Genomic DNA, 25,102 nt, shown 5'->3' with positions numbered 1-25,102 from the left:
CACAGTGGCAGAGATGGCAGTCCGCCACTCTTTCTAGTATTGTCAGTGTGCACTGGGAGTCCTTTCCTCCTACGTTTCCCTCCATACATCTCTATGTATACCATCCCTCCATCTTTCCCCCCTCCTCCCTTTTCCCTCTTTCCTCCCTCGGGTCCCCTGCCCACTAAATCCCTTTCTGCCTTCTTTTGCTTCGCTGAGCCCAGATAGGCCTCTATGTCTTGGGTCTTAATTTGACGCGGTAATTGGACGACAAGGGGCAGTTCACCGTCCCTTCCTCATGAGTCAGCAGAGTTTTCTTGGCTAGTGCCTCCCACTACTGCTGACTACAGGCGCTGAGCGGGGACCGCCAATTGTCCGAGGCCCATTCAGGTTTTTGTGTCTCCATCTCATCATCCGGACGTCAGCTTCCAGGGGCGGCCGAGACCACACACAGCACCACATTACAGTCAGAGGGGCTTTATAGAGAGCACTTGTTAATGGGAATATGAAGCTGGGGTGGGTCGTGTGAGCCAAATCAGCTTATCAATGGCTACAGTTCTTTTTTGGCAACACTAACTGGGGTTTTGTAGGACGGAGACAGAGCAGATATAGCTAAATGTTGACAGTGGAGGGGTTTGTCTTGGCAAGACTTATGACCGTATATAAGCCAGCATCTTGTAAGTTTTGATACACAGGACACGTTATGTGATAAAACTCTTAAACCTTGGCAATGCAACACTGGATTTCACTGTAAAGATAAATAAATGAAGTCATCTGAAACTAGACAAAATGTTGTGTTTATGTGGATTTTTGGCTCTTGACACAACTGGGAATGTTTCTATATAAAGAAATAATAGTTTGTAGCTTTTCTCTGATTTGGTTCTGTTGGAATAATCAATAATGTAATGTTTCATACCCTCCATTTTCTTTTTCTTTTTTTATTCCAAAAACTATATCCTGCTTCCTGCTCATAGAATCAAGTCTTTCTCCTGGGATTGTTCACATGAATAAATCTTAAAACTGCCATTAACCATTATCATACCTTGTCAATCTCTTCTAAAATCATCATTTTATGAGTAACCCCTTCATTAATGGGTCAAAAGAGTGCAGCTTATGAGCTCTTAGAAAACAGTAAGCAAGTCTTTTTTGCTCCAAATTTTTGCCAACAAGCATTGTTGATCACATGTTGAGGTTATAGGTGGCTACGGTTCGTTTAAGGACAGCGGTTAAGGGTAGCGTAGGCCATAATTGCACACAGCTTGAAGGCTGAACTCAGGGCAAAAAAGTCCCGTTGCGTGTTAATTGGAAAGAATTTCCTTGTTGCTTCGATATTCCAGGAGGAGTTGACATCAGGGTTGAATTTACATATGAATATTTGGTGTGACTAGACATTGTGTTTAGTCACTAGATGTTTAGATTTTTTTCATGATGCTTAGCCTTTTTTGTTTGACAAAGCTTGACTTCTCTCTCCTGTGTGCAGCTGTCATCCAGGTTGCATGCCTTTTTTTCACCTGCTCCACAACGTTGCCCACATGTAATGGATCCTAATGTGCGTGCAGGATCGTATGCCTAATGGCTAATAGTCTTTCAGATTTGTAATCTGCCGCAGTAACTCCTATCTGATGTAATGGCTTGTAATTCGTACATAATACCAGTGGAGCTATTTATAGACCAGCAGCCAATTCTCAAAGAGATGGATGTGTGTATGCGTGTGAGCTGCTGGGCATGCACACACACGCTTGTGTACATACTTCAGTTTGCACAAAGTGTGTTCTCATACAGTGCAGTTTACTTTCTCTTTGTTTGAGTCTGTCTAGTTTCTGTCTAGTTTCTGTCTAGCTTCGTCTTTATGGCTCTGTGTGTGTGTGTGTGTGTGTGTGTGTGTGTGTGTGTGTGTGTGCGTGTGCGTGCGTGCACGCAGATACTGTGCTACACACAACATGTCTATGTGTTTAGCAATGTGTGTCTTCGTATGTATATCTCAGGACATGTATGTGTAAGCGAGCACATCTGGGTGCCTGTGTGTCTGATGCAGTGTGTGTGTGTGTGTGTGTGTGTGTGTGTGTGTGTGTGTGTTGCCCTGAGCTCTCAGTCTCTCCCTGGGGGATTACATCACAGAGCAGTTATCAGACCTGAGTCATCAGAGAGGTTGAGAGGCCCCCCTCTCATCTGCTCCTTCATCTAAATGAGGACACACTTAAAAGCATTAGAAGATAGAGTTTTCTTTCTCTTTATTTCTTTCTTTCTTTCACCAATGCACATGCTCACACACATAAGCACACACACACACACACACGTATTGGTGATTGGAGGTTGGTTTTTATGAAGTTGATTGGAGAGGCACTTTTTCTGTTGGTGTTTTATTAAACAGCGTCAAGAGTGTCTTTCTTTCTTTCTCTCTTTCTTTCTCTCTTTCTTTCTTTCTTTCTCACCTTTGGCTACCTCCTTTTCTACCCGCATGTCTATTCTTTGCCTTTAAGAAGAAGACAAGAAGTAGAGTAGGTCAGTTGAAATGTGTCAGTCCACTGTCATCTCCGCCTGCCTCCTCATTCCTTCCACTCACGAGGCAGTCTTATGGCATTGCCACTTGGTAAGATAAGATTTCCACAGCTAATGATGGATCGGCTCCCGCCCAAACTAGTCTACATTTGGTCATTGGCTTTGAAGTCACACACTCTCTCAGCTGATCAGTATCCTCTGACTGTTAAAATCACCGGTCACAGTTAAAGACGTAGATGAGGTGATCTTTTTAATGTCACAAGGAGATACTTTTCTGATGATTCATGCTGCTCCTGCAGATGCTGGTTATTATTAGCACTACTTAGTAGTACTTAGTACTACTACCTACTGTACTGAAGAGTTTAGCCTTATGTTTTTTTTTCCAACCATGCTTTCACGCACCATGTTCACACAATTTAGTCTCTGTTTTGTCACACACACACACACACACACATCCTTTTGCAACAAATAACCCTAAATGTGTCTCTGATGCCCACTTTGTTGTGGACGAACACTAATGTCTGACATGTGACTGTGTCAGTTTTCACTAAAGCCCAGGCTGGAAAGTATAACTACTTCATATTTAATCCTAGAATCCTTTTTTACATTTGTGTAATTTGTATTTTTTTAACATATTACTCCAGTTTTGGAGCCAGAAGCGATCATATTTGGGCCAGAGGGTGTAGCTGTGGAGGAGTGAGGGGGATTATGACTCACAGACTGTACCAATACCTCGCAGACAGCCTGTCACTCAAGGAAGCCCGCACCTAATTAAAAGTATTTTTAAGCTTTAATAATGTAAATGGGTGAGGTCAATATAAAGTCAACCCTATACAGTTGTGGTAAAGGGGGAAATTGGCCGTTGAGGCCGAAACCTTTTTTGTACCAGGCTGTTGTACCAAAAACATGTTTATTTCTACTGTAAAGTCAGATAGTTTAACATGGGATTCTGTGGGGATTGCCTCACTCTTAGAGCCAGCCTCAAGTGGCCATTTGAGAAACCGCAGGTTTTGGCACTCCTGCATTGACTTCAATTTTCAGGAGCAGAGCTAACCACTTGGTGCAGTCATATACATGCTTAAACGATGCCTGTAGCTGCCAATGTGCTAATAGTAAATACATGACTTAAAGCCTGAGCCTGATTTTCTGCTCCCACGCTCCTCGCCCCCCAGTATTGTGAGAATCTAGCTGCTGTGCAAGGAAACCAGATCCCACCCCAGTCTGCGGACTCACTTTGACTAACCAGTAAGAGCTGCTAGTTCAGTAATAAGATGGTGATCCCTCACTGGCTTCCCAGTAACCATCACTGCCATACTGAACCTGTTGCGTTTACCCTTATGCTACCCACACACCAGCAAAAATGTTATTGACATAATACAAATTATGACTTGTTGGTATCTACCTTATAAAACAGCATCAAATTAGTTAACAAAACATCTTGATCATGAGTTAAACAAACCTGTAGGGCTTGAAACCTGCCTTTGCCAGACTTTGGACTGGCAAAACTTGACTCTGGGTTGTGGCAAAACAAACACTTGACCCCACCTCTGGATTAGGATAATCCTGTAGATATTATGTTGAATAAGAACCTATGCTGAACCTGTCATTGTTGGATTATCAGATGTCCTCTAGACATCATGGCAAAAGGTCGAGCATACCTCCAAAACCTTTTGACCAATTTCAACTCAGTTCCTGTGACAAATGGTTTTGGGTTTATGGACTGATTCAACAACTCTTATAATTGCAGCATGTGTGTGTAAAAACCTGTATTGCAGCATGTGATGTGTGCAGCCTTCTTGGGGCTTTCCCCTCTGGCTGACTAAGTGTGACGTAGAAGAGGGTGTGAGTCCTGGTCTGTGTGAGTGTAGTGGGAGGGAGGGGATGGGAAAGACAGCTGTGCAGGCTAGATATGTAGTTAACAGTAGGAAGCATTCATACTACACATTCTGCTGCAGTGTGTCACCAGACTCTCTCTCTCTCTCTCTCTCTCTCTCTCTCTCTCTCTCTCTCTCTCTCTCTTTCTCTCTCTCTCTCTCTCTCTCTCTCTCTCTCTCTCTCTCTCTCTCTCTCTCTCTCTCTCTCTCTCTCTCTCTCTCTCCCTCACTTCTCTCTGCGTCCCACTCTTTTTCCCCTCACTTCTCCGGTCTGTCTGTCTCCTGTTACTCCCACACACACACCCACATACATGCTTGTGTGCATGTGCACAGTGTGTGTGTCATACACACACACACACACACACACACACGCACGCATTTTCTCTCTCTGTCCCTCCCCAGCCACAGACCCCCGCTCCCTCCCTCCCTAAAGTTTCCCGCTATAGTAACTGAAGTCGTATCTCAATGACTGCTGCCACTTTTACCACCATTTCCTCCTTCCTTCAGTGGAACTGTGCTTATTCCTGGATTACACCTCACCCACACTTGTGCAAACACACACCCTCTTTTTCCCGGGAAAAAAAAACTAGGGAAAACAAGAAGAAGTTGCTTCAAGGACAACATAAAGCTGTTCTCACCTCTCCCAGACGGGGTGTGTCAAGGCTTTTGTCTGTCTGATGCCGTATTAAATATCTGAGTTAAAAGGAGGGGTGGGGGGCTGTGCATGCGTGTGCAAAAGTCTGCAGGTTTTTTTTTTTTTTTGTTCTTTAGAGAAAAAGAATGTTGGCACGAAGCTAGCCACCAGGGGAGGAGGAGAAGGTCGGAGTGCTCAAGTGCTGCTCCAGGTTTGTTTCATTTCATTTGCTCTGTAATGAGTCTTGTTACTGCTGTGAGAGGCAGAAGGGAGATCTGACTGGGGAGTTCAAAGTTAAGCCACAGGGAGGGAGGAAAGGCGGGACGAAAGGAGGGAGGGGAGAAGAGAAAAAAATACAAGCCAACAAGCCCTCACTTGAAAACTTTGAACATCATGGAGACAAAAAAAAGCAACAAAAGCAAACTTTTTTTTTTTAATTTCCGCCTTCCTTTACTGTTTCTTTCTCTTCCTGCTCCTCCTCCTCGCTGCCCCACACCCTTCTCAAATGAACCCTCTGCTGAAAAGAAGCTGAAGCAGAGGAGCTTGCAAGAGGTCTGAAAAAGTTGGCTGCGTCTGTGCATGACTGTGCGTCTGTGTTTCTACTGGAGTGCGTATGCTTCTCAGAGAGTGTGCGCCTCTGTGTGTGCGTGTTCGCCTGGGTCTGTGTGGGAATGATTACATCAGCCTGCTGCAGCCTTATGATTGGTTGCTGAGCGTGTGGTTTGATTCAGTGTGCCTCGGAGCCCGTGGCTGAGGCTGTAACCCTTTGTGAGGGGGAGAGAGAGAGAGAGAGAGAGGGAGAGAGGGAGGGAGAGAAAGAAAGATAGTTGTCAGACTCAACCGGCACTGGAAGCACTGTACTGTACCTGCTGCCATCCGATCACTCACTGTCTCTGTGTGTCTGTCCTGTGAGCTGGACAGACAGCAGCTTTAGGTCACACAGACAGTTTCTTTTTTTTTTTTAAGGACAGAGCCGGCAGCTTAGATAGACTGAAGGACTAGTCTGCAGGCTATGTGACAGGTAGCACAACTGTCAACTGTCGGAACTCAGATTTCTATCTTTCTCTCTGGAGGAGAATTAACAGCAAGGGTTTCTGTTTTAGTGACTGTGTGTGAGAGAGTGTGTGTGTGGGGGGGGAGAGCCGGGCTCACTCCAAAAAATGCCTTCGTGTTCCCCGGACTGCTGCCTATTGCGGGCCGTGGAGGTAAGACCGCTCTCTTTCTTGTGTCTCTTATCTGTCCTTGTGTGTCTCTGCTTCTTTTCGCCTCGTTCTTCTTATTTTTTTTTAACCTGTTAAGACCATTTCTCTTTGAAGTACTGCTATGATTAACCAGAGGCAAGAATGGGTAAATACCTTAAAGGCTCAAGGACAGTTTGTCTTTTTTTTTTTAAGATGTGAGCAGAGCACTTAAAAAAATAAATAAATAAAGAGTCAAATACGTCAGCGGCTTTGACTGATTGAGGCTTCCCTTGCCTTTTTCGTCTTGAAAATTTTGGATGGATAGAGCGCCTCAGGCCTGGTTTGTGCAAACTGTGATGCTGTAAGCGGCATCTTTGCTCAAGAACAGAATTTCTTTGTCATGATATATTATGTGGGAAGAGTGCATACATGACATGTGTAGGCTCAGTAGGCTGGATTCCTGTGTAGGCTAACACGGCTGGATTCCTCTGCAGGTTAAGAAGGCTGCTCTAGTTTCTCTCTGTGGGCTGTTCGGTGTGTATCTTGTGAATGTGTTACTGCATGGGTTGCCTTTGAAGAGACAACCTGTGGACTTAGATTTAGGACCATATTTCACAACAGAAGTGGCAGTTATATTTCCTCAATTTTTGTTGATCTCTCGCAGTATGTATGGATACACAAGAATATGTGGACATATCTTACAAGGGTGAGATCCTAGCTTGATGCACTGTTGCTATACAGCATCTAAGGGCATATCAGTAGTGGCTCAATATGTGTGTGAGTACGTGCGTGAGTCAGTCTTATTAATGGAAACAGCTGTCATTCATGGGTTGTATTATTACTAGCCCGATTGCAGCATATCAAGTCATGAAAAAAAAAAACTTGAATTTGAGCTTAAAGCATAATCGATGTCCGTGTCTTATCTCTTGACAGATGTATACATTTTCTTGATAACCATTGGAAACATCATGCATACTACCTCTTAAGCTGCACTACAGTGTACTATATCCACTGGGTTTAGACTGTCCTGCTTTGTGTTTACAACAGCAGGCACTTGTTAAACACTACTGTATATTTGCTTCTATACTACGCCAACAAGTTGCTGTAAGAAATGCTTGTCTGTGATTTCTAACACCACAATTGCTACACAGTTTTTGAATGTCTGCTCTCTTTTATATTGTGTGCTGTAATTACAGGCCTGTGTATGCTATAGTGTACGGGGTGCTATATGATAAACACTGTGCTAGAGTTTGAAGTAAATAGCTGGCTTCACCCACCTATTAGGCTGAGCTTTCAAAAATGGTTTGTGTTAAATGACTTTATCACAACTTAGTGCTCCCTGTGAGACTACCATTTTAAAAAAATCATATTTAAAGTGTCATCGTATTGTAAAATGATCCGTCACAGTTGGAAAGATCAGTCTTTTGCTTCATTTTATCACATCAAGGACACCTTGCAACTGATTTGAAAGCGTTTTGTCGTTTTCCCGCCTTTTTAAACAGAAACACTTCAGTCTCTAGTTTCCCAAACTGCCTTGAAATTGTCTCTGTGTATTATAAGTGAACTCTAATATATTTTCTCCCTTTAGATTGTGAAGATCTTCAGTGAAGACGGTATGGGTAAAGTTGTGGAGATCCCAGCCGACATGACAGCCAGGGACCTGTGCCAGCTTCTGGTTTATAAAAGCCATTGTTTGGACGACAACAGTTGGGCACTTGTTGAACACCACCCGCTGCTAGGGCTAGGTAAGGGGCAGAGCCCTGCAGGCCTGTTCACAGACACACAAAAGCACACATGATCAGACACTCACATGCCCACACAGAAAGTCATGGATTTTTGGGTGGGCTGAGACATGCAATACAACCACTGACATACACAGGTGCATTCACATATATGTATGCATGCATGCATGCCCGCATACTCGGGGAGACAGTTCAGGCGCATATTCTCACGCAGGCATGTATTCAAGCATGAGTGCATGCACATACTATACAGCATACGCACGCACAGAGCTATAATGTCCAATGATCTAATCAAGTCCAACACAGTACGCTCCTGGAGTGTAGCAGTGCAGACGAGGCAGGGGACTGTTACCTCGTGACAAACTGAGACAGACATTGAGCACACACATTGAGCTGCTTGCCATCGAAAAACATGTAGGTTAAACGCATCGATCCACTTGGTGCAAAACAAAATGATCGACATACCCAATGCATTGCACATGAGGTCAGAGTTACTTCAACACTGCCATTATTTCACTCAATAGAGAAGAGGCAACTGGAAGAAAAGAACTCGCAGGATGCATCTTCATGCATTTGTAGGAGAGATTAAACGGTTGCTGAGTGTGAGATGATGGATAATCCTAAAAGTTGTCTTCATAAAAATCTGATGCCGATAACAGGTGTGTTGAGATTAGTTGAATTATCGTCCTGCTAAGTTACATAGGGATGATGAAGATTCCAGCTTCAGTGTGTTGTACGCTTAAAGCAGAATAAAGAGCGTTGTATGCATGAGCTCCAGGTTTCCTTAAGTTACTGCATACAAGTAAACAACAGAATTAACATAAGTGGATACAGTGTTTTCCATAAGTCCTCAGTAAGGTTTACCAATAACCTCGGACAAAAACTCTCTTTGGTCTCCACTCATAAATTACACAAACACAGCAATAGATAAATGTTATAGCCCGAAGCTTACCTCTTGAGACTTGTTTGAGCATTAGAGTTATTTAATTTGGTATTGTTGGTTGAAAGGAAAGTTTATGGCTTATACAGAGGATGGTGAGAGAAACAGAGAGTATCGTGTATGGTATCTGTTGCCCTTCACTGATATATTTAACTCGGGAACTCATTTAAGGTCACGAAACAGCTTGGAATTAGGTTTTTTTTTTTTTGAGACTCCAGAGTAAACCAAAAATATCATACTGGGTGTGGACAAGGATAGTATTTTTTGTGTCCTAAAGTACCTTTTTAAGAATGATTATCATGCAGAAAATTATGTTATGATGGTTTTTTTTTTTTTTTTTTTAAAATTGGGACGACATGAAGGGCTCAGAGTGGTAGTCAGCAGCTGAAGGAAAAGAAGGTGATAATTGAAGGTTATGGATCGGGAGATGTAGCGATGGAACTGTAACAAAACCTTTGCCGACTTGTGCTCCTCTCAGTGTCAGAGACGGTGTAATGTTATCGATCCAGTACTATAAATGACACAGCAGAGAGGTGATGGAGATGATTGATGAACAGTTTAAAAGGCTATGTTTCATGTTAAAGGTTCTTTAGACTGACACCACTCTCCTGAAAATAGAAGCCCTCGCTGCATCAGACAGACTTCGGGGCTAATGTGGTGCAAAAGGGTCAAAATGGTGATGGCGGGACCTACTCAGAAATGAGGAATAATGTTATATATAGAACATTAATTGCATTTTATCTGGCCAGTCATTTGCAGTAGAGGGGCAGCATGTTATAGATTCTTTATGGATGTATTTAGGGATAAATGTTGCTTGAGTTTAGGGCTGTCAAATGATTTTTTTTAAATTTATTGCAGAATTTCAGTAGTTATTTGGGATTAATCACTTTTTATATTATCATATTTTCATTTCCATTATTTTGCATTTCATAACAGTTTTAAAGTCCATAATGACAAGGTAACGCAATTCTTACCAGAACTATTGATTAGGAATCAAATGACTAACTATCATTCATATGTCTTGAGGTCAAGGGATCATGCTGTTCTTCCATTGCCAAAATGTATCCGAACTTTAGAGCGTTTTTCAGCCCTCGTCCTTAAGAAGGTAGCATGACATAGTTGGTGTCACTATCATTCCTCAGGTCTTCCAGTTTCATATGATACCAGCACTACCACTTTAGCTTTAAAACCCAGTACAGCCTCTTAAAGACAGGAGTGTTAGCAGGTGATCAACACAACAAAAAAACAAAAAAAACAATGCGTCATGAACAGACCTTAATCGCATCGCAACAGCCCTAATTGAGTTATTCTAAAGTCTAAAGTCTAAAAACTACAGAACAATAGTCGCTAAAAGATGCTCTCCTCCACAGGTTAGTAGAGGAATTTTAACTTGTGTCTGCATTAAGGAAGAAAGGAGCTTTGCATTTCAGCCAGCGTGATCTTGTGTTAGACTTGGCCGTATAGCAGTGAGTTTGGAAAGCTGTGGTCAGCTGAACGTTAGAAAACCCAACCTCCCCCTGAGGAGAGGGGCGATTATAAAGCACTTATGGAAGACAAGTTGAGCCTGTGCTCTGTGCACATGTCTGTACAGTTTAACAGATGTGGGAGAGAGGTGGGCGTAGTTTAATATAGAGCAGTGGTCCTGGTAGTGAAACCCACTGTAGAAAGAGACGGATAAAAATGTGTAAAAAACATTTCAGTTCTGTCGTTACGAATTACAACTTGTGTCAGTATATTTTTGGCTGCTATGCTGTCAAACTTTTGGAAAATATATTGTCCCAAAGCTCTCACGTAATATTTCACCATCCATCACGATCTGATTACATTTCTCATCAGGGCTGCCAACACCATGCTGCCAAATACAGTTAGGTCGGCTTGTTGTGAATGACATCATTTTTGGCTCGAAGCGACTCTATTCTATTGCAGCCTCTCTTCTATTGTGGCGCACCTGTACTGCAACTGTATTCTTTCCAGCTCTGGAATAACTACCTGTAGTATTTTATGTTTAGGAGTTCAGAAAATGAGATGTGATGAAGCGGCACTGTTGATGGTTCAAATTGAAGGCTTATGGTATTTTCCACCACAGAGCCAGCAACTGTCTGACTGAATGTGTGTGTGCCCATGTGTTTGTAGATGTGTGCACGAATGTTTTCAGGATACTGGAGTTGCTAGCTTCAATACTTGAGAAACAAGCGCAACGTCGATTCCAATAAAGCTGGGACGCTGTGAAAAACAAAGTAAAACAGAATGCAATGATATGCACATCCTTTTCTAAATATAATCAGTTTAATACAGTACAAATACAACACAATTAATGTTCAAACTGATAAGCTTTAATGTTTTTTTGTAAATATATAGCCATTCTTTTTATTCCTAAAAAGTCACAACAGGGGCATGTTTACCACTGTGTTACATCACCTTATAATAGCATTTAGGAACTCGGGGCAGTCATTTCAGAATTATTGAAAATGAAACGTCTTTCTCGGGATTCACAAGCATGCCCCACAAAATCTGAAGGATACAAAGGTTGTGTGTGATGGAGAATAGATCAGAATTCCATCCAAACACAGTGAGAGATTAGTTTCTTCATGCAAGAGGCATTTTGATGCTGACATTGCAAACAAAGGCTTCTTTATAGTCAACTTTATTATGCATAATTCTGTATAGACTGCAATGTTACAATTTCTTCTCCATTTGTAAAAAACATCTAGACTTTTTGGATACTTATTTCATCCACTGAACATTAGGAAGGATTCACAAATCATCGCACTGTTTTTATGTGCATTTTACGCAGCGTACCGACTTTTTTTGCAATCAGGGTTGTATATATGAAGTGCTTTTTGCAGGATGTGAAAGTCCTGCTCGCCTGTGTACGTGTCCGTGTATGTGTGCACAGCCTGTACGCCTGCACCGCACATGTATGTGCTGTGATATTCCATGTGTGCGTATGTGGTTTGGCGGTGGACGAGAATAGAAGTTTCAGAGAGACCCGAACAATAGTGTGTTTGAATAGAGAAGCCTATTCCCGTACATCGCCGCCCACTCGCTGGTACGCTGCTGAATGGGATAAAACGGCCCTTTGAGATTAGTAACACTGACCTCTACTTGTCACCCTGAAAAGGTTAACAGCTCTGGGACAGTGAGGTAGTGTTGCCAGGGTGAGTCACTGTCACGAACATGAGTGACTCATCAGACAGGCGACGAGATGAAATGAAAACGAAAAAGAAAGAGTCGTGACAGTGTTAAAGAGATTGAGACAGACGGGATAAAGAGGGACAAAGAGGGGGACATGTGAAATGAGATAATGATGTGAGATAGAGCTGTACAGTCAGATATTGTTTGATGTTCTCCATTTCACATCAGAAACAGATATCAGAGCAAATACTGGTATTGCACACGTTAGTTAAGCTAAAGCATTTTAATTAGACCTACTGGGGAAAGGAAGGATGTCTCTCATTAAAGACATGACAGAGAGAACTTGTAAGGCTGTTGGAATTGAGTGAGTCATGACCGATTGCAGCATCACAGCCACAGAATATTAATCACTGACCACATCCTTACAAGGACGCACCTTTAGTTGAATCACACCCAAAACTATTCATGGTCAAATTCGGCACGTTGTCATACTGGTCATATATAGTACATCCTTTAAACCTGTTTTGAGGTGGAGTTGAAGTCTGCTGTTTTTCAAGTGCAAATGTGTGCAACTCTAAGATCTTTTTGGCACTCATTAGGTATGTCGACTACACGTTGCTGCCCGGCACCGGAAATGCTAGTCGGTTAAACTTTTGATAAAATTATTATTTTCTGAGGTTGCTCTCATCCAATTAAAATGCTGTTACAGTAATCAGGTATTATTCCTAAGGTTTATTATTTAGAACATTGTTTTTTTTAGCAAATCTTATTTATTATAACTTTAATGTAGTGAGCTGTTATCATGTGAAATATTCATAATGCAGGGTGCAGAGTGCCACACATTTTAACATTGTTTAAGATACAATTTGGTTGTTGTAAAATGTGATTAGGGATTTCAAATGATATATGCATTTTTTTAGACAATATTTAGCCTTGCATATTAAATTGAGCTCAGTTTTGACTTTAAAAAAAATGTTTTCCTACTTTTGGACTTGCCGATTAGTCTAAGTTTAAACTTCCATTAAAACATCAGGGAACTTAGTTGTTAAGAGCATCCCTAATGTTTATTATATTTACCTTGAATAGGAAAGTGTCAGACACATTTTGGGTGGCTGAGCTACACTTGGAAAAAACACCTGACTTGACATGTAAAGATGGGAAGGTTTTACACACCTGTTTTAAGAAAAGTTTAGCTGTTTTATGGAACTAAAATTCTTACTTCATAAAAATGGGTAAATTATTCATTGAGATGAAGGGACTGTACTTTTCTTTCAGTTTCATTTCTTCTTCTGTCGTATGAGAAACACTGATAAAGAGCCTTCCCTAGAATTCTACTATCTGCACAGCTCATTAGAGATTCCCATGGCACTTGTGTTTCATAATAAGAAAAATGTGATTGTAATCTTAAGGACTACAGTGTGTCCAGACAAGAATAAAACACTCACATATTTCTATCCACTAGCGTCACAAAGCATTTTATATTATTGCAAAGTATTTTTTTATAATTAGTATAACCTTGCAGGAGGTGTGGTTGTTGTAAAATTCTGAAATAGTTTAAATAATAAATGCTAACATCCTTCGTTGTTGTTGCTCCTCTGCTCTGTCTGTCTCACCAGAGCGCTGTCTAGAAGACCATGAGCTGGTGGTTCAGGTCCAGGCCTCCATGAGCAGCGACAGCAGATTCCTCTTCAGGAAGAACTATGCCAAATATGAATTCTTCAGAAACCCGCTGGTAATTGCTTTTTCTAAGAAATTTCTTTCTTGACGTCATTTTGTGAAATATGTGACACCTGTTGCTTGTTTAAAAAAAAAAAACTCCTGCGGCAACAGCTTCTTTTATTTTTGTGATTTTTAACACACATTCAGTGTCTGCTGGTAGGGCATCATGATAATAGTGTGCATAATATGATGTTAACTCCACTATAGAAGAGACTTGATGAGTAATAAAATAAGTGGGGTGGGGATAGATATATTGATATCGTTACTGGTTATTGGCCTAATGAGTTGTTATATTTTTGCATATCATCAAAAAATCCAATGTCATGCATCCCTAATTTCTTGTATTTATAGAGCATTCAGTTAAATGATGAGAGATGTTCAAGTGAAATGAGTGGCCACTTGCTTCATAAATCAAATGAATGACATGTTACATAAACATCTCTACATTTTCTATTCTTGTGAATATTATGACAGCTGACTGCACTAATGAGATTTGCGTTTCTTTTTCTGTCACTAATTCCTACCCCATGATTAATGTCACAGTGGCTGATATTCTCTGTCTGTCTGCCTCTCCGCCTCTCTCCACCTTCTCCTTCTACCAGTCATTTTTCCCGGAGCAAATGGTCGCGTGGTGCCAGGAAACCAATCGTACAATTCCACCGTCTCAGCTCCTTCAGGTACATGCAGCACACACAATGGCACACGTTGTCTGTCTCTGTCTCCTCACCCTGACATGCACACAGTTAAGTTTACCTCAGAGTCAGCAGCCGTGACATACTGTACAATCAAGCTGACATACCTCAACTCTGACCCTTAGACAGTGTGTCTCGTCAGAGCCTGAAGTAATAACTACCGTTGATCCCCTGTTGACACACGACTGTCTCGGCACACGCACCGCAGGCCTCACGCTTGCAATGGATAGAATTAGGCAGTCAGAAATAGAACATACAGTGCCTCACATACCTACCGTTTGTTTGCACAGTACAAATTCACACACTTGTGTCATGCTACTTACCTGCTGCACAGACTGCTCACGGGCCATCCACTGCTTTCAGCAAAAGATGTGAAGGAAACAAAAACAATTCTGGGAGGAGACCAGACAAAAAGATTCTTGGGACTTTGAAGAGCTTCGGTCTTAATGGATGGAGGGTTTACATGCAGTCTGGCTCTCTCTTGTATCAAGTAATGGAGCTGTCAGAGACCGAACCACAAGTGGAATCCATCCCTTCATCCTTGCCGCTCACAGAAAGCTTTTAACTCCCCTGCTGATCATATAGACGTTCTGCTCTACATAGAGGAGTCAATAAATGAATGGGGATGCGGTGAGGCTGAGTTGTGTCAGGAATCCCCAGTGTTTGACTTCTTCTAAACACAAGACCTTTGCACTCAATTAGTGTGCTCTCCAAACCAAGACGGTTTCTGACCCGCGCTCAGCCAGGTGTTTGCAATATTTCCCATTTATGCGAGAAGCACATGTCAACACGGAGCAGCCGAGGTGTAGCGCCTCAAAAAAGAAAGCTTTTTGAATGAATGTCGCGTGTGAACTCTGCGAATGTCGGAAAATGCTCATGCATGAGGCCCTTTGTGGGTTTTTTCCAAAACACTGGGAAACATGTGCTTTAAATATTGAAGAGTCCTCTGGAACAGTTTACCTTCCAGCCGCAAGCCACAGAGTCCAAATCAGCTCTAATAACTTAACCTGCCACTTCATGGTGCAATATTTTTGTGAAACATGGAAACCAACTCCAAATACTTTACACACCCACAAGACAATTTCAGCTTTCAAAAGGAATGCACCGTATGTTGAGTCAATGTATGTACTGTATTAGTCTCGGCAGGCACATTACATAACGCGTCAATTTTTGTTCAAGTATATATTATTTTACTTTTTCTATTTGAAATAGAAAATAAAAATGTTGAAATTCCTTGCAGACCATATTTAACTGTTAATAATGTATATAACATACATATTGATGTTTGTGTCCTCTTCACTTCTCTTCAGTACTCTACACACTTTGATTTTTCGGAGAGTAGCACAGTGTCTGGCCTTTTTGTGGTCTCTACCAAAATGTGTGTAAGAATTCAAGCTGCCGCCCATCTCATCATCAGCTGTCAGTCTTACGCTGATGCAAGAAGCCCAGATGACACTGTGTTCTTTGACAAAAAGCAATTATCTCCTGTCTGTGGTGCCTCTACAGATGGTGTCTACTGTGGCTTTCGGTATCGTGCTGTGACGGTGACAGAGAGCTTAGAGGCTTCAGATTTGATCCAGCATTGCCCCTCTGAGGCAGAGGAGCCCTCCTCCATGAAGGACATTATAAAGCCAATAAATCCAAACTTTTGTATGCTGATCCCCCGCTTTCTGTCTTTTTCGCTCCCTCCCACAGAACTTCCTCGCAACTAGTAGCTGTCCAGAGATTCAGGGTTATCTGTATGTGAAGGAGGTGGGCAGGAAGTCATGGAAGAAAGTTTACATGTTCCTGCGGCGCTCAGGACTCTACTGCTCTACAAAAGGAACTTCAAAGGTAACAGCCACTCAATCTTTTCATCCTCAGGGGACACAAAAACTTTTCTTTTTTAACTTTACAATTACAGTCATTATTCATCATTAAAGAATTCCAATGCATACTACATTGACATTTTATAGTAATAACATATTAAATATTCCAGCTTAAATGTAATTGCCTTCCCAAGAATCTGCTTTTTTTTTGTTTTTTTTATGGTGGTCTCTCTGCGTGTGTCTGTGTCTGTCAGTATCCCTCCAGGCTGTGTCTCCCTGTGATGTTTTGACTTATTAATTATTTCTGTCTCCAGGAGCCTAGACATCTACAGTTTCTAGCAGACCTTGAAGACAGCAACATCTTCACTGTCATCACAGGCAAGAAGCAGCACGGTGCACCCACAGACTTCGGGTTCTGCATCAAGGTGAGTCTCAGATGACAGATGAAGTGAGATGAAGCTGATTTCTAATGAAATATTATGAGCTGAGGAATGATTGACATCTTGTGCATCCCTGTTTCAATAAAAGGCCGCCGGCATTTATACATACATATTAGTGCTGATGTTCTGGTTTATTTCTGTATTACTATACACTTCTATGTTTATTTTTTTATTTTTTTACATTTACTTCATGTTTTCTTTCATCTCTAAGCTTTATATATCCCAAGTGTAACATATGACAGTTGTATTATCATTATCGGCTTAGTTATTAGGGATGGTGGAGCTAGCAGTAATAATGATGATTATCTCTGTTCTGATTCTGACAAATGTTAATTTCGCAGCCCAACAAATGTCGAGGGGAGCTGAAGGAGTTGAGGATGCTGTGTGCAGAGGATGAGCAGGGCAGGACCTGTTGGATGACTGCCTTCCGGCTCTTTAAGGTAAACCCTTGACAAAATATATATTGCCGATTTTTGATGACGTGTACAATACACATTAAGAATTTAGTGTTGGTTGACCAGTTTGTTCCTCTTTGTTGACAGTACGGGATCGTGTTGTACCAGAATTATAAGATTCCCCAACAGAGGAAAACCTTGCTTTCACACTTCTCAGCACCTGTGGTAAGTTTACTGCTTTGCATAAAACTCAATTAAAGCACCTTAAAACCTACACCACAGAAATGACTGTTTCAGCATAACAACATCACTTTAAATACTATTGTCATGCATGTAGTAGCAACAGCTGACTAACTCACATGACAAGTGTAGGAGAAGGGAAGCCAAATGCTAATTGTGCAACCCCACTTTATATCGGCGCTGTCTTTACTTACATTTTTACATAGCTTGCACTTCAGCTGCTGCCTTTGTATCCACACATTTTGTCCATAATGTGTCTCTGTCTCCCCCTAGCGGAGTGTATCGGAGAACTCCCTTGTGGCAATGGATTTCTCAGGGAGGATAGGCAGGGTGATTGACAACCCTGTAGAAGCTCAGAGCGCCGCCATGGAGGAGGGACATGCATGGAGGGTGAGACACAACCTCAGTTTTTATACTGTCTCTGTCAACAATGCTCAGAGCGGACCTCCAAACATCTCCACAGATGGCATTATTTATTTTTGCTTCAATATTCATACAGAGCTAATTTTCCTCTGGCCATAAGTGTTTATTTTTTCTGTTATTGTGAGCTAAAGAAAAAGTTGTTTACTCATCAAAGTGATATTGCCGTGATGTGACTGGCAAAATCTGGAGGCTGTCAGATTTAAACTCTTAAAGCTTTATCACCTTGAACTGTCATGTATACCAGACCATGAACTAATCCCTGTTGTTCTGTCTCTGTGTGGCATCTCTCTCAGAAGAGGAGTCAACGAATGAACATAATCGGCTCCCACAGTCCACTACACCACTCCTCGCTAAGCTCAGGTAAAAGCGAAGACAAAATTGTGTATTGTGAACTTCTTTTCACAGTTTTTCTTTCAGTTAAAAATAACTATTTCACATGCATTTTAAACTTTCTCTGCAGTCATCCACATAGCTCAGTTGTGGTACCACGGCAGGATAACCAGAGAAGAATCCCATCGCATTATCCACCAACAGGGACAAGTGGATGGGTAAGGGAGCTGGAGCTAAAACTCATTTTACACAGGCAGATTTCCTCTTCACTGAATACGAATAAAATATGAAATGTTTTAATTTTTTCCTTACTGCATCATTAAAATCAAGTTAAGTGAATATTTTTCTCTTGGTGCACAGGTTGTTTCTGCTGAGAGTCAGTCAGAGTAACCCCAAGGCGTTCGTGCTTACATTGTGCCATCACCAGAAAATCAAACATTTCCAGATACTACCGGTATGCATTGCTTTTACACACACACACACACACACACACAGACACACACACACACAGACACACTTTATATATATATATATATATATATATATATATATATATATATATATATATATATTCATTTAGTGGGAAAAATGGTCATTGAATGGTGAAAGTAGTAGGTGGTATAATAAAAGGAACAGTCTGTAGGATTTATAGGATTTAGTGGCAGACTTCCCCCATGTGCCAAGTCTTAACTCTCGGTTAGGATTCCTTCAGTGTTCATTAGTCAGGAGGTTTTTACTGGGCACTGAATTATCCACAGACGTGTTTTCCTCTCCAAAATGAATATATAAGATGATATCAACTGTTAAAAACACTAAATAAAATGGTTTCATATTAAAAATCTGTTTTTCCAATGCTACTCGTCACGGCGGGGCTGCTAACCATGGTGTCTGACACGAAAATGTAACTGGCCTTATCTGGAGCAAGTGTGTGGTTTGTCCATTTTGAGCTACTGAAGATACATGGCAGTGCAACAGGACGGAAAAAAGTTCAAGCAGTGCGCACACCCAAAAGTGATAAAAACTAGGTGCTGGACTTAGCAAAAACAGATGTGAAAGAACAAATAAAGTCCATACACTAGTGCAACATGACGGACTCTGTGGATGAGGACCTTATCCTTGTTTAGACCAAAGAAGCTCATTCTAAGGCAACAAAGACACGAAGATTCTTATTTTAATGTGATTTATACATTAAAGAAAACATACTAAATAGAAAATTCAATTTCTGCAAATATCCCCTCCGCACACTTGACCTTTAAAACTGTTTAAAAGGTGTTGTATTTATCAATATGTCTCTTGTGACATGCATTGATTGAAATGATTTATGGCAAAAGGCTGCTGCACTCCCTCACAGATCATAATGGTGCATCAGTTAGCCCAATAGTGTAAACTAACTGTCGACAAAAAATAATTGTATTTGTGATCTGTGTCAGTCCCAGAAGGCAAACCATTTAGCCATTAAAAAGATAAATTATGTTTAGTCTTGAATTAATACAAGGTTGTTCAAATCCAGGATTTCTCTAGAATTTAGGAATTAAATCAAAAGATTGATAGATAATATAGTGGCGAGTAGTAATGGGTTATATATGTGATTTGTTGCTAAAAAGCCCAAACATCTAGAACCATTGTTAAGGTCCTTTGTCCTTGCTTTGCGGTGTGTCCCTGCTCGCTCTTGACCCCTGCAGTGTGAAGAGGACGGCCAAGCCTTTTTCAGCCTTGACGACGGCGCCACCAAATTCACCGACCTGATTCAGCTGGTGGAGTTCTACCAGCTCAACAGAGGAGTGCTGCCTTGTAAACTCAAACACCCGTGCACCGTCGTGGCCTTATGACACCTTCGGATTATCTGACTCCATGACCTCCTATCACTTGACGTGACTCTGCCTGAAACAAAACAACAAGAATCTTTCTGTTCGTTGGTTCTTTTTTTGTTTTTACCTTCACAAGAAGCTGGTGAATTGACTGATTTCGTTGTTTATATTGTCGTGAGTCTGCCGGAGACTGCTGACTTGTTGGATTCCTTTTGCATGGATGTTTGAGGAGCCGGATGCACAAGTTGCTTGTGAGGCTCCTAGGTCAAGAAGAGAGAAGAAACAGGAAATGAACACTGCCGTTTGTGTCAATGCTGTCGCAAAATCTTCCACAATCTTGCTACCCATAGTCATCAATAAGCTTGGACACAGTGACCCTCATATCACACAGCTCGGTTTTAGTCTGTGTTTCCCTTCAACTGGACAATCAGCAGGACAGTTCAAACTCTCGTGTGGACCACTCCGCTCTCTGAGAACAAACTGTAGTCTCGTTCAAACTTCCTCACACGTCCTCAAAGAATATACTGTAGATGGAGAGTTGATTGTCTTAGTTTTGCACTCATCGAACTGGGAGTGGCCTTTGACGGTGCATGACTTCTCAGCTGTCTTAACTTTGAGATGGTGCCACCGCCCCCTAGTGTCATAGGCATTCAAGGACATGTCAAAATTCAACATGGATGGGATTTGGAGGTGCCAGAAAGAGTGTTGCTTTTAAATCCTCTTTGAGGTTTTGAAACATCAGATGAAAATGGCTACAGGAAAGTCTGGAACTGTTGGAAAAAAAAGTATTTTTTAAATAGGGGACAAAACAAATTTTGAATTGTTCACCATCCCAGAAATTTATTTGCTCATATCTCACCAGGCAGGGTTTCTTTTCTTGAGACATTGCAGTTATGTATTATTATTAATAGTCTCTTTGATAATATATTTTTTTAAAGCCCACCTTTTGCAACTCTTCATTATTCACATATGCTACAATAAGGTCATTCTGTACTTGTTATCCTATTGCATGCTCCATTTCCCCAAAGCGTGTCCCCGGCAACTTCCACAAAATCGAATAAGCATTTGAACAAACCATGGTGTCATTCAGGGTGAAATAACAAATAATATAGCTAGATGAATTTTGTAATCAGGTATACAGTTTTGGTGATTACAAAGTTAAAAGGGGAGGCAAAGGCATGGTGGAAGCTGTGGGACAATGAGGAGTACCCGTCTTTGTTAGGTTCTTGTTACCACAGCACAGGGAAGGATAACCACTAGCATTTCCTTCAGGTTTTCTTCAAATGATAGCAAATCAAAGGAACTTTAAAAATTGTCATTTTTGTCAAGCAAAATTAGATCACCCCCAGAGATACAGTGGGTCATGTGGTAAATGTTTATCCTGCATGGGTCTGTACCCTCTCTTCATATATTGTTCCACAAAAGGCCTCCTGTATTTGATGGAAGTCAGTGATATTCTGTCAGACATAAATCTGGCTATACCAGCATGGTTTAGTGTGCTCTAGTAGACTCAGTGCATTACATTCCATATAATGCGGCCTTTTTCTGCCTGGAAGTACTTGTGAGCGAGCAGTTCGCCTGCTGCCCACTGCACCTCTTGATAAATTCAGGCAGACTTTCTATCAAAAGTTAGCTGTTGCTACAGTATATGTAAAGGTAAATATATAAAGAGGGAAGAGTATTGAAATGATCTCTATCTCTTCCTCTTCCCAGCTTGTCTCACCCAGTCTCATCATACTTTCTTTTGCCTGCTGTTGGACAAAGTGAAAATGTTAGTGGTGTGGCAGCAACGTAAAACTTTTAGGACTCGGATCTCTGACTGCAAAAGTACTACAGTGCCCACTTATCTTAACTTGTGCTGTCTTTTTGATTGGCGATAATGAGAGCATCAGACCAAAAACAGGGGATGTAAAACTGAGTAAGTTTGAGGTCACTGAGTACCCCTACATTTTGTACCTGACAGTGCAAATTCAGCACAAATCAACTGTTTTCCTAATGCCAACCAAAGTCAGTAAAAAAAAAGCCTGAAAAAATTAAATGGAATACCCTTTATGTTCTGGCCAAGTCTACCACGATTTCAGCACTGTGTCTCTAGATTCTAGATCTAGATACCTGCATCAAATTTCAATTTGTATTGATAGGGATACTGTTTTTAGCACCCATTGATCAGGTCTGGCAGAATGGAACAACGCGCATGAAGGGCAAAACACAGCCATGCCCCAAGTTATTCAAAGCATTTCTGATGATATTCAGGGTAAATTCCCCATTTGTTCCACAAATAGCTTAATTTTTTTGTTATTCCGTGATGAAATTTCTAAAACGTCTCTCTCTAAAGTTTTATTTAGTCCAAGCTTCAGTTGTAGCTCTGTTTACGTCACCAGCCAGCAGACAATTGGGTTCTGTTTGTACTTACCTGTTATGCAGCATCAATAGCCATGATTTATTTACCTGCAGGCTATCTTAAATTTATTATCTGAGATGCAGAATAGCCACACCATATTGACTCTCTGTGCATGGTCACTATTATTTATCGAAAATGCAATGACTTAATCATTTTTTTAAAAAGTATTGTTGCAGCAAAATGTATTTATTTATCTGGATGTGACTGATTACTTGAAAATTTTAGATTTCTTTTTCTCAGCGCTGTTCTGTACTATTTTCTATTGTCATTACCATGAAATGATTGACCAGTGTGATTTATTATTATAATTACTATTGTTGTAATGACATAGCATTTATTGTTTTGTTTTAATTTTATTTTATTCAAAATCAGTTTTAGTCATTATCAACAATTGTTATGAGGCGATGTCTCAAAGCACACTGGCATTCATGGTGTTAATGTTGTCATTCCAGTAGATGACAGGTGGAATGTTGAGAAATTGAAAACTAAGTTTCCCAAAGCATTCGTCATGGTTTTTTTTTTGCCAGTTTAATTACTGTTCTCATTTCTCCCACAACTATAAAAATATCTTCTGTTAAGATTTCCAACCCTTTTATGTTGAAAAGACACTTAACTAGCAAAAAAATAAATAAATGAATAAATAAATAAGAAGAATTCAAGTAATAAAGCCACAAATGTTTTGGGAAACTGGGTCAAGTAAGTTACAACATTCTCATAATTCACCGTTTAAACACTTTGCCTTGAAGAAATAATTTTAGAAATTTTAATGTAGGAAAAAAAACCCTAATATTCAAGTAAAACCTGGATTTTTTTAATGCTTAGATTAGATATAATTAAAGAAATGCATTACAGAAACCCACCAACTCCCCTTGCACACACACACGCACACACACAGACACAGTCACATTTTAAAATACCCCTAAAACTGCAATGAACAGGGATGTGATAATCCTGTGTAATTTAAACACCAGAGCAACATTGTTCGATGGTTTATGGCATTGACCTCCGTTCATCAGAATGAAGAGCTTAACTCAGTATGTACATTTTTATCAGTTGCTTGAATGTGGATTTTATTCTGTAGATATTCTGTCTGATATGCTACATTAAGAGGAATCTGGATTATCACAAAACACATTTTTTTGTAGTTGCTGAAAGTCATCTTAAGCTATTGAGACGTCACTGAAATAATGATGCTAGCTGTTTGTTAATCCTAATCTCACCCCTCTCAGTTCCAACTCTGCACTCATCCTCAAAGTCCCAATATTATGAGTTTTTTTCTTCTTGATGTGAATGGTAGCAGATGTCAACATGTGAGGGGCAGGTAGCCTTTAAGATGGAGGGAGTGTTTGCATTTAAAAAAATGGTCTTATTCACTTACCCTAACTGCACGAAGTCAGAAAGTAAATCCAAGTAGCGAATGCATGAAAACTCAATCAGGGGATATCCGCATTTTTTACACTTAACAGAAATGAATGTAACTGGTTGCTCAGGGTTGACTTGGAGCTTGTTAACTACTGGTCCATCAGCTCTCTCTGGTTTTGTACAAGATGATGATGGATTCATAAATATTTTAGTTTCGTTAAGATTTGTTAGACTTTTCTCCATTATGTGCAGCACCAATCTGCTAGTTGTGATTACTTGAAACATATTCTTGCAGCAAAATGGATTAGAAAGTTCTATTTTAAATTAAGTGTTGTTCATCCTATTGTGCGTAAAAAAGAAAATCGAAATTACTTGCGTGGCTACCTGAGCTGATTCTCCTTGGCAACAACAGGTGACCAATTCATAAAACATTCTTAATTTTTATGCCATCAAGCAATTAATTAGAAACTGTAATCTGATTTATTTCATCATATTAGACACTCAAACATGTAAACAAAATAAGCCACAGTGGAGCACAGTGTCACATTTGGTTGCCAGGTAACCTGTAACCACAGATGGTGCCTCTGATGACTTTGCTGTTTCTGCACAAACCAGACCCCTAACATGTGGACCAAATGGCAGACAAAGCTACTGTTAAGAGGGGACCGTTCACACTCAGAAACCAACCAATCAGTTTTAATAAGTACTCAGTGAATACAGTTCAAAAACAGAAAACAGCACTCTGAATGATTCTGGCGAGAGGTGATTGGGAATGAATGCTTGTATTCTTCAGTTGCAGTTTACTTTTGGACTTGAAAGTGTCCCAGATTCCTGCAAAGATGGATTGATTGATTATCATCTTGACTCATGCATTTTCATATCACAATGCAAGATACCGTGGCTGTACAAATGAGTAAAGTAAAAAAAAAAAAAAAAATCTATATATAAAAATATAAACTATTATGTATTTCAGGGAATGCAAAAACGAAAACAGTAACTTATCTCTTTTTTTTTAAAAGAGAGAGCTCCTGTATTCAAAATGTGCTTTGCTTCAATCTGTAAATAGTTGAATGGCTTATAAAATCTTAATTGTAACCTTTTCAGGTATTTTTGTACAAATAAGGGACTGATATATTCTGTTTATTGTAATTAGAATAAAACATTAATACATTGATATATAAACTTAAAGTGTGTTTGTCTTTACTTAGGGTTTTTTTTTTTTTTTTTTTACTGTAAACCACTTCACATTTTCTAGTTGATTGTCAAATTTGCACAAATATGCCAAAATACCACACGTCATCTTTACTTTATAAGATTAACAGCAGAAAAACATGTGGTTTAGAATTGCTACAGTAAAAGCTTTAAAGGCAACATAAAATTGCTGCCAGTGAGACAAAAATATTATGGCTATTGGTTCCAAATATGTAAAAATAAAATTTACAAATACATACAAATGGGAAAACAACAACAACAGCAAAATACGAACAGTTCCAAACAGTC

The 25,102-nt window shown here is 40.4% G+C and overlaps 1 protein-coding gene across 2 annotated transcripts in view; it reads left to right on the top strand.

Moving 5' to 3' along the window:
• Positions 1 to 24,784, top strand: part of grb10b (growth factor receptor-bound protein 10b) — a 78,547-nt gene extending 53,763 nt beyond the window's left edge. The window contains exons 7-18 of one of the 2 annotated variants that reach the window (XM_088084034.1): positions 7,756 to 7,912; positions 13,601 to 13,716; positions 14,306 to 14,380; positions 16,091 to 16,228; positions 16,518 to 16,628; positions 16,985 to 17,083; positions 17,186 to 17,263; positions 17,552 to 17,668; positions 17,995 to 18,061; positions 18,162 to 18,249; positions 18,392 to 18,485; positions 19,714 to 24,784. In XM_088084034.1, coding sequence (XP_087940160.1) covers positions 7,756 to 7,912; positions 13,601 to 13,716; positions 14,306 to 14,380; positions 16,091 to 16,228; positions 16,518 to 16,628; positions 16,985 to 17,083; positions 17,186 to 17,263; positions 17,552 to 17,668; positions 17,995 to 18,061; positions 18,162 to 18,249; positions 18,392 to 18,485; positions 19,714 to 19,860 — 1,287 coding nt within the window. In that variant the 3' untranslated portion in view covers positions 19,861 to 24,784. The remainder of the gene's footprint in view (positions 1 to 7,755; positions 7,913 to 13,600; positions 13,717 to 14,305; positions 14,381 to 16,090; positions 16,229 to 16,517; positions 16,629 to 16,984; positions 17,084 to 17,185; positions 17,264 to 17,551; positions 17,669 to 17,994; positions 18,062 to 18,161; positions 18,250 to 18,391; positions 18,486 to 19,713) is intronic. The other variant, XM_042489627.2, reaches the window with a different exon arrangement.
• The last annotated feature ends 318 nt before the right edge of the window (positions 24,785 to 25,102 follow it).

This window comes from Plectropomus leopardus, chromosome 11 (assembly GCF_026936395.1).
Source record: "Plectropomus leopardus strain MGB_pleo_1.0 chromosome 11, ASM2693639v1, whole genome shotgun sequence".
Classification (NCBI taxonomy): domain Eukaryota; kingdom Metazoa; phylum Chordata; class Actinopteri; order Perciformes; family Serranidae; genus Plectropomus; species Plectropomus leopardus.
This window is presented reverse-complemented; position numbering and strand designations above follow the sequence as displayed.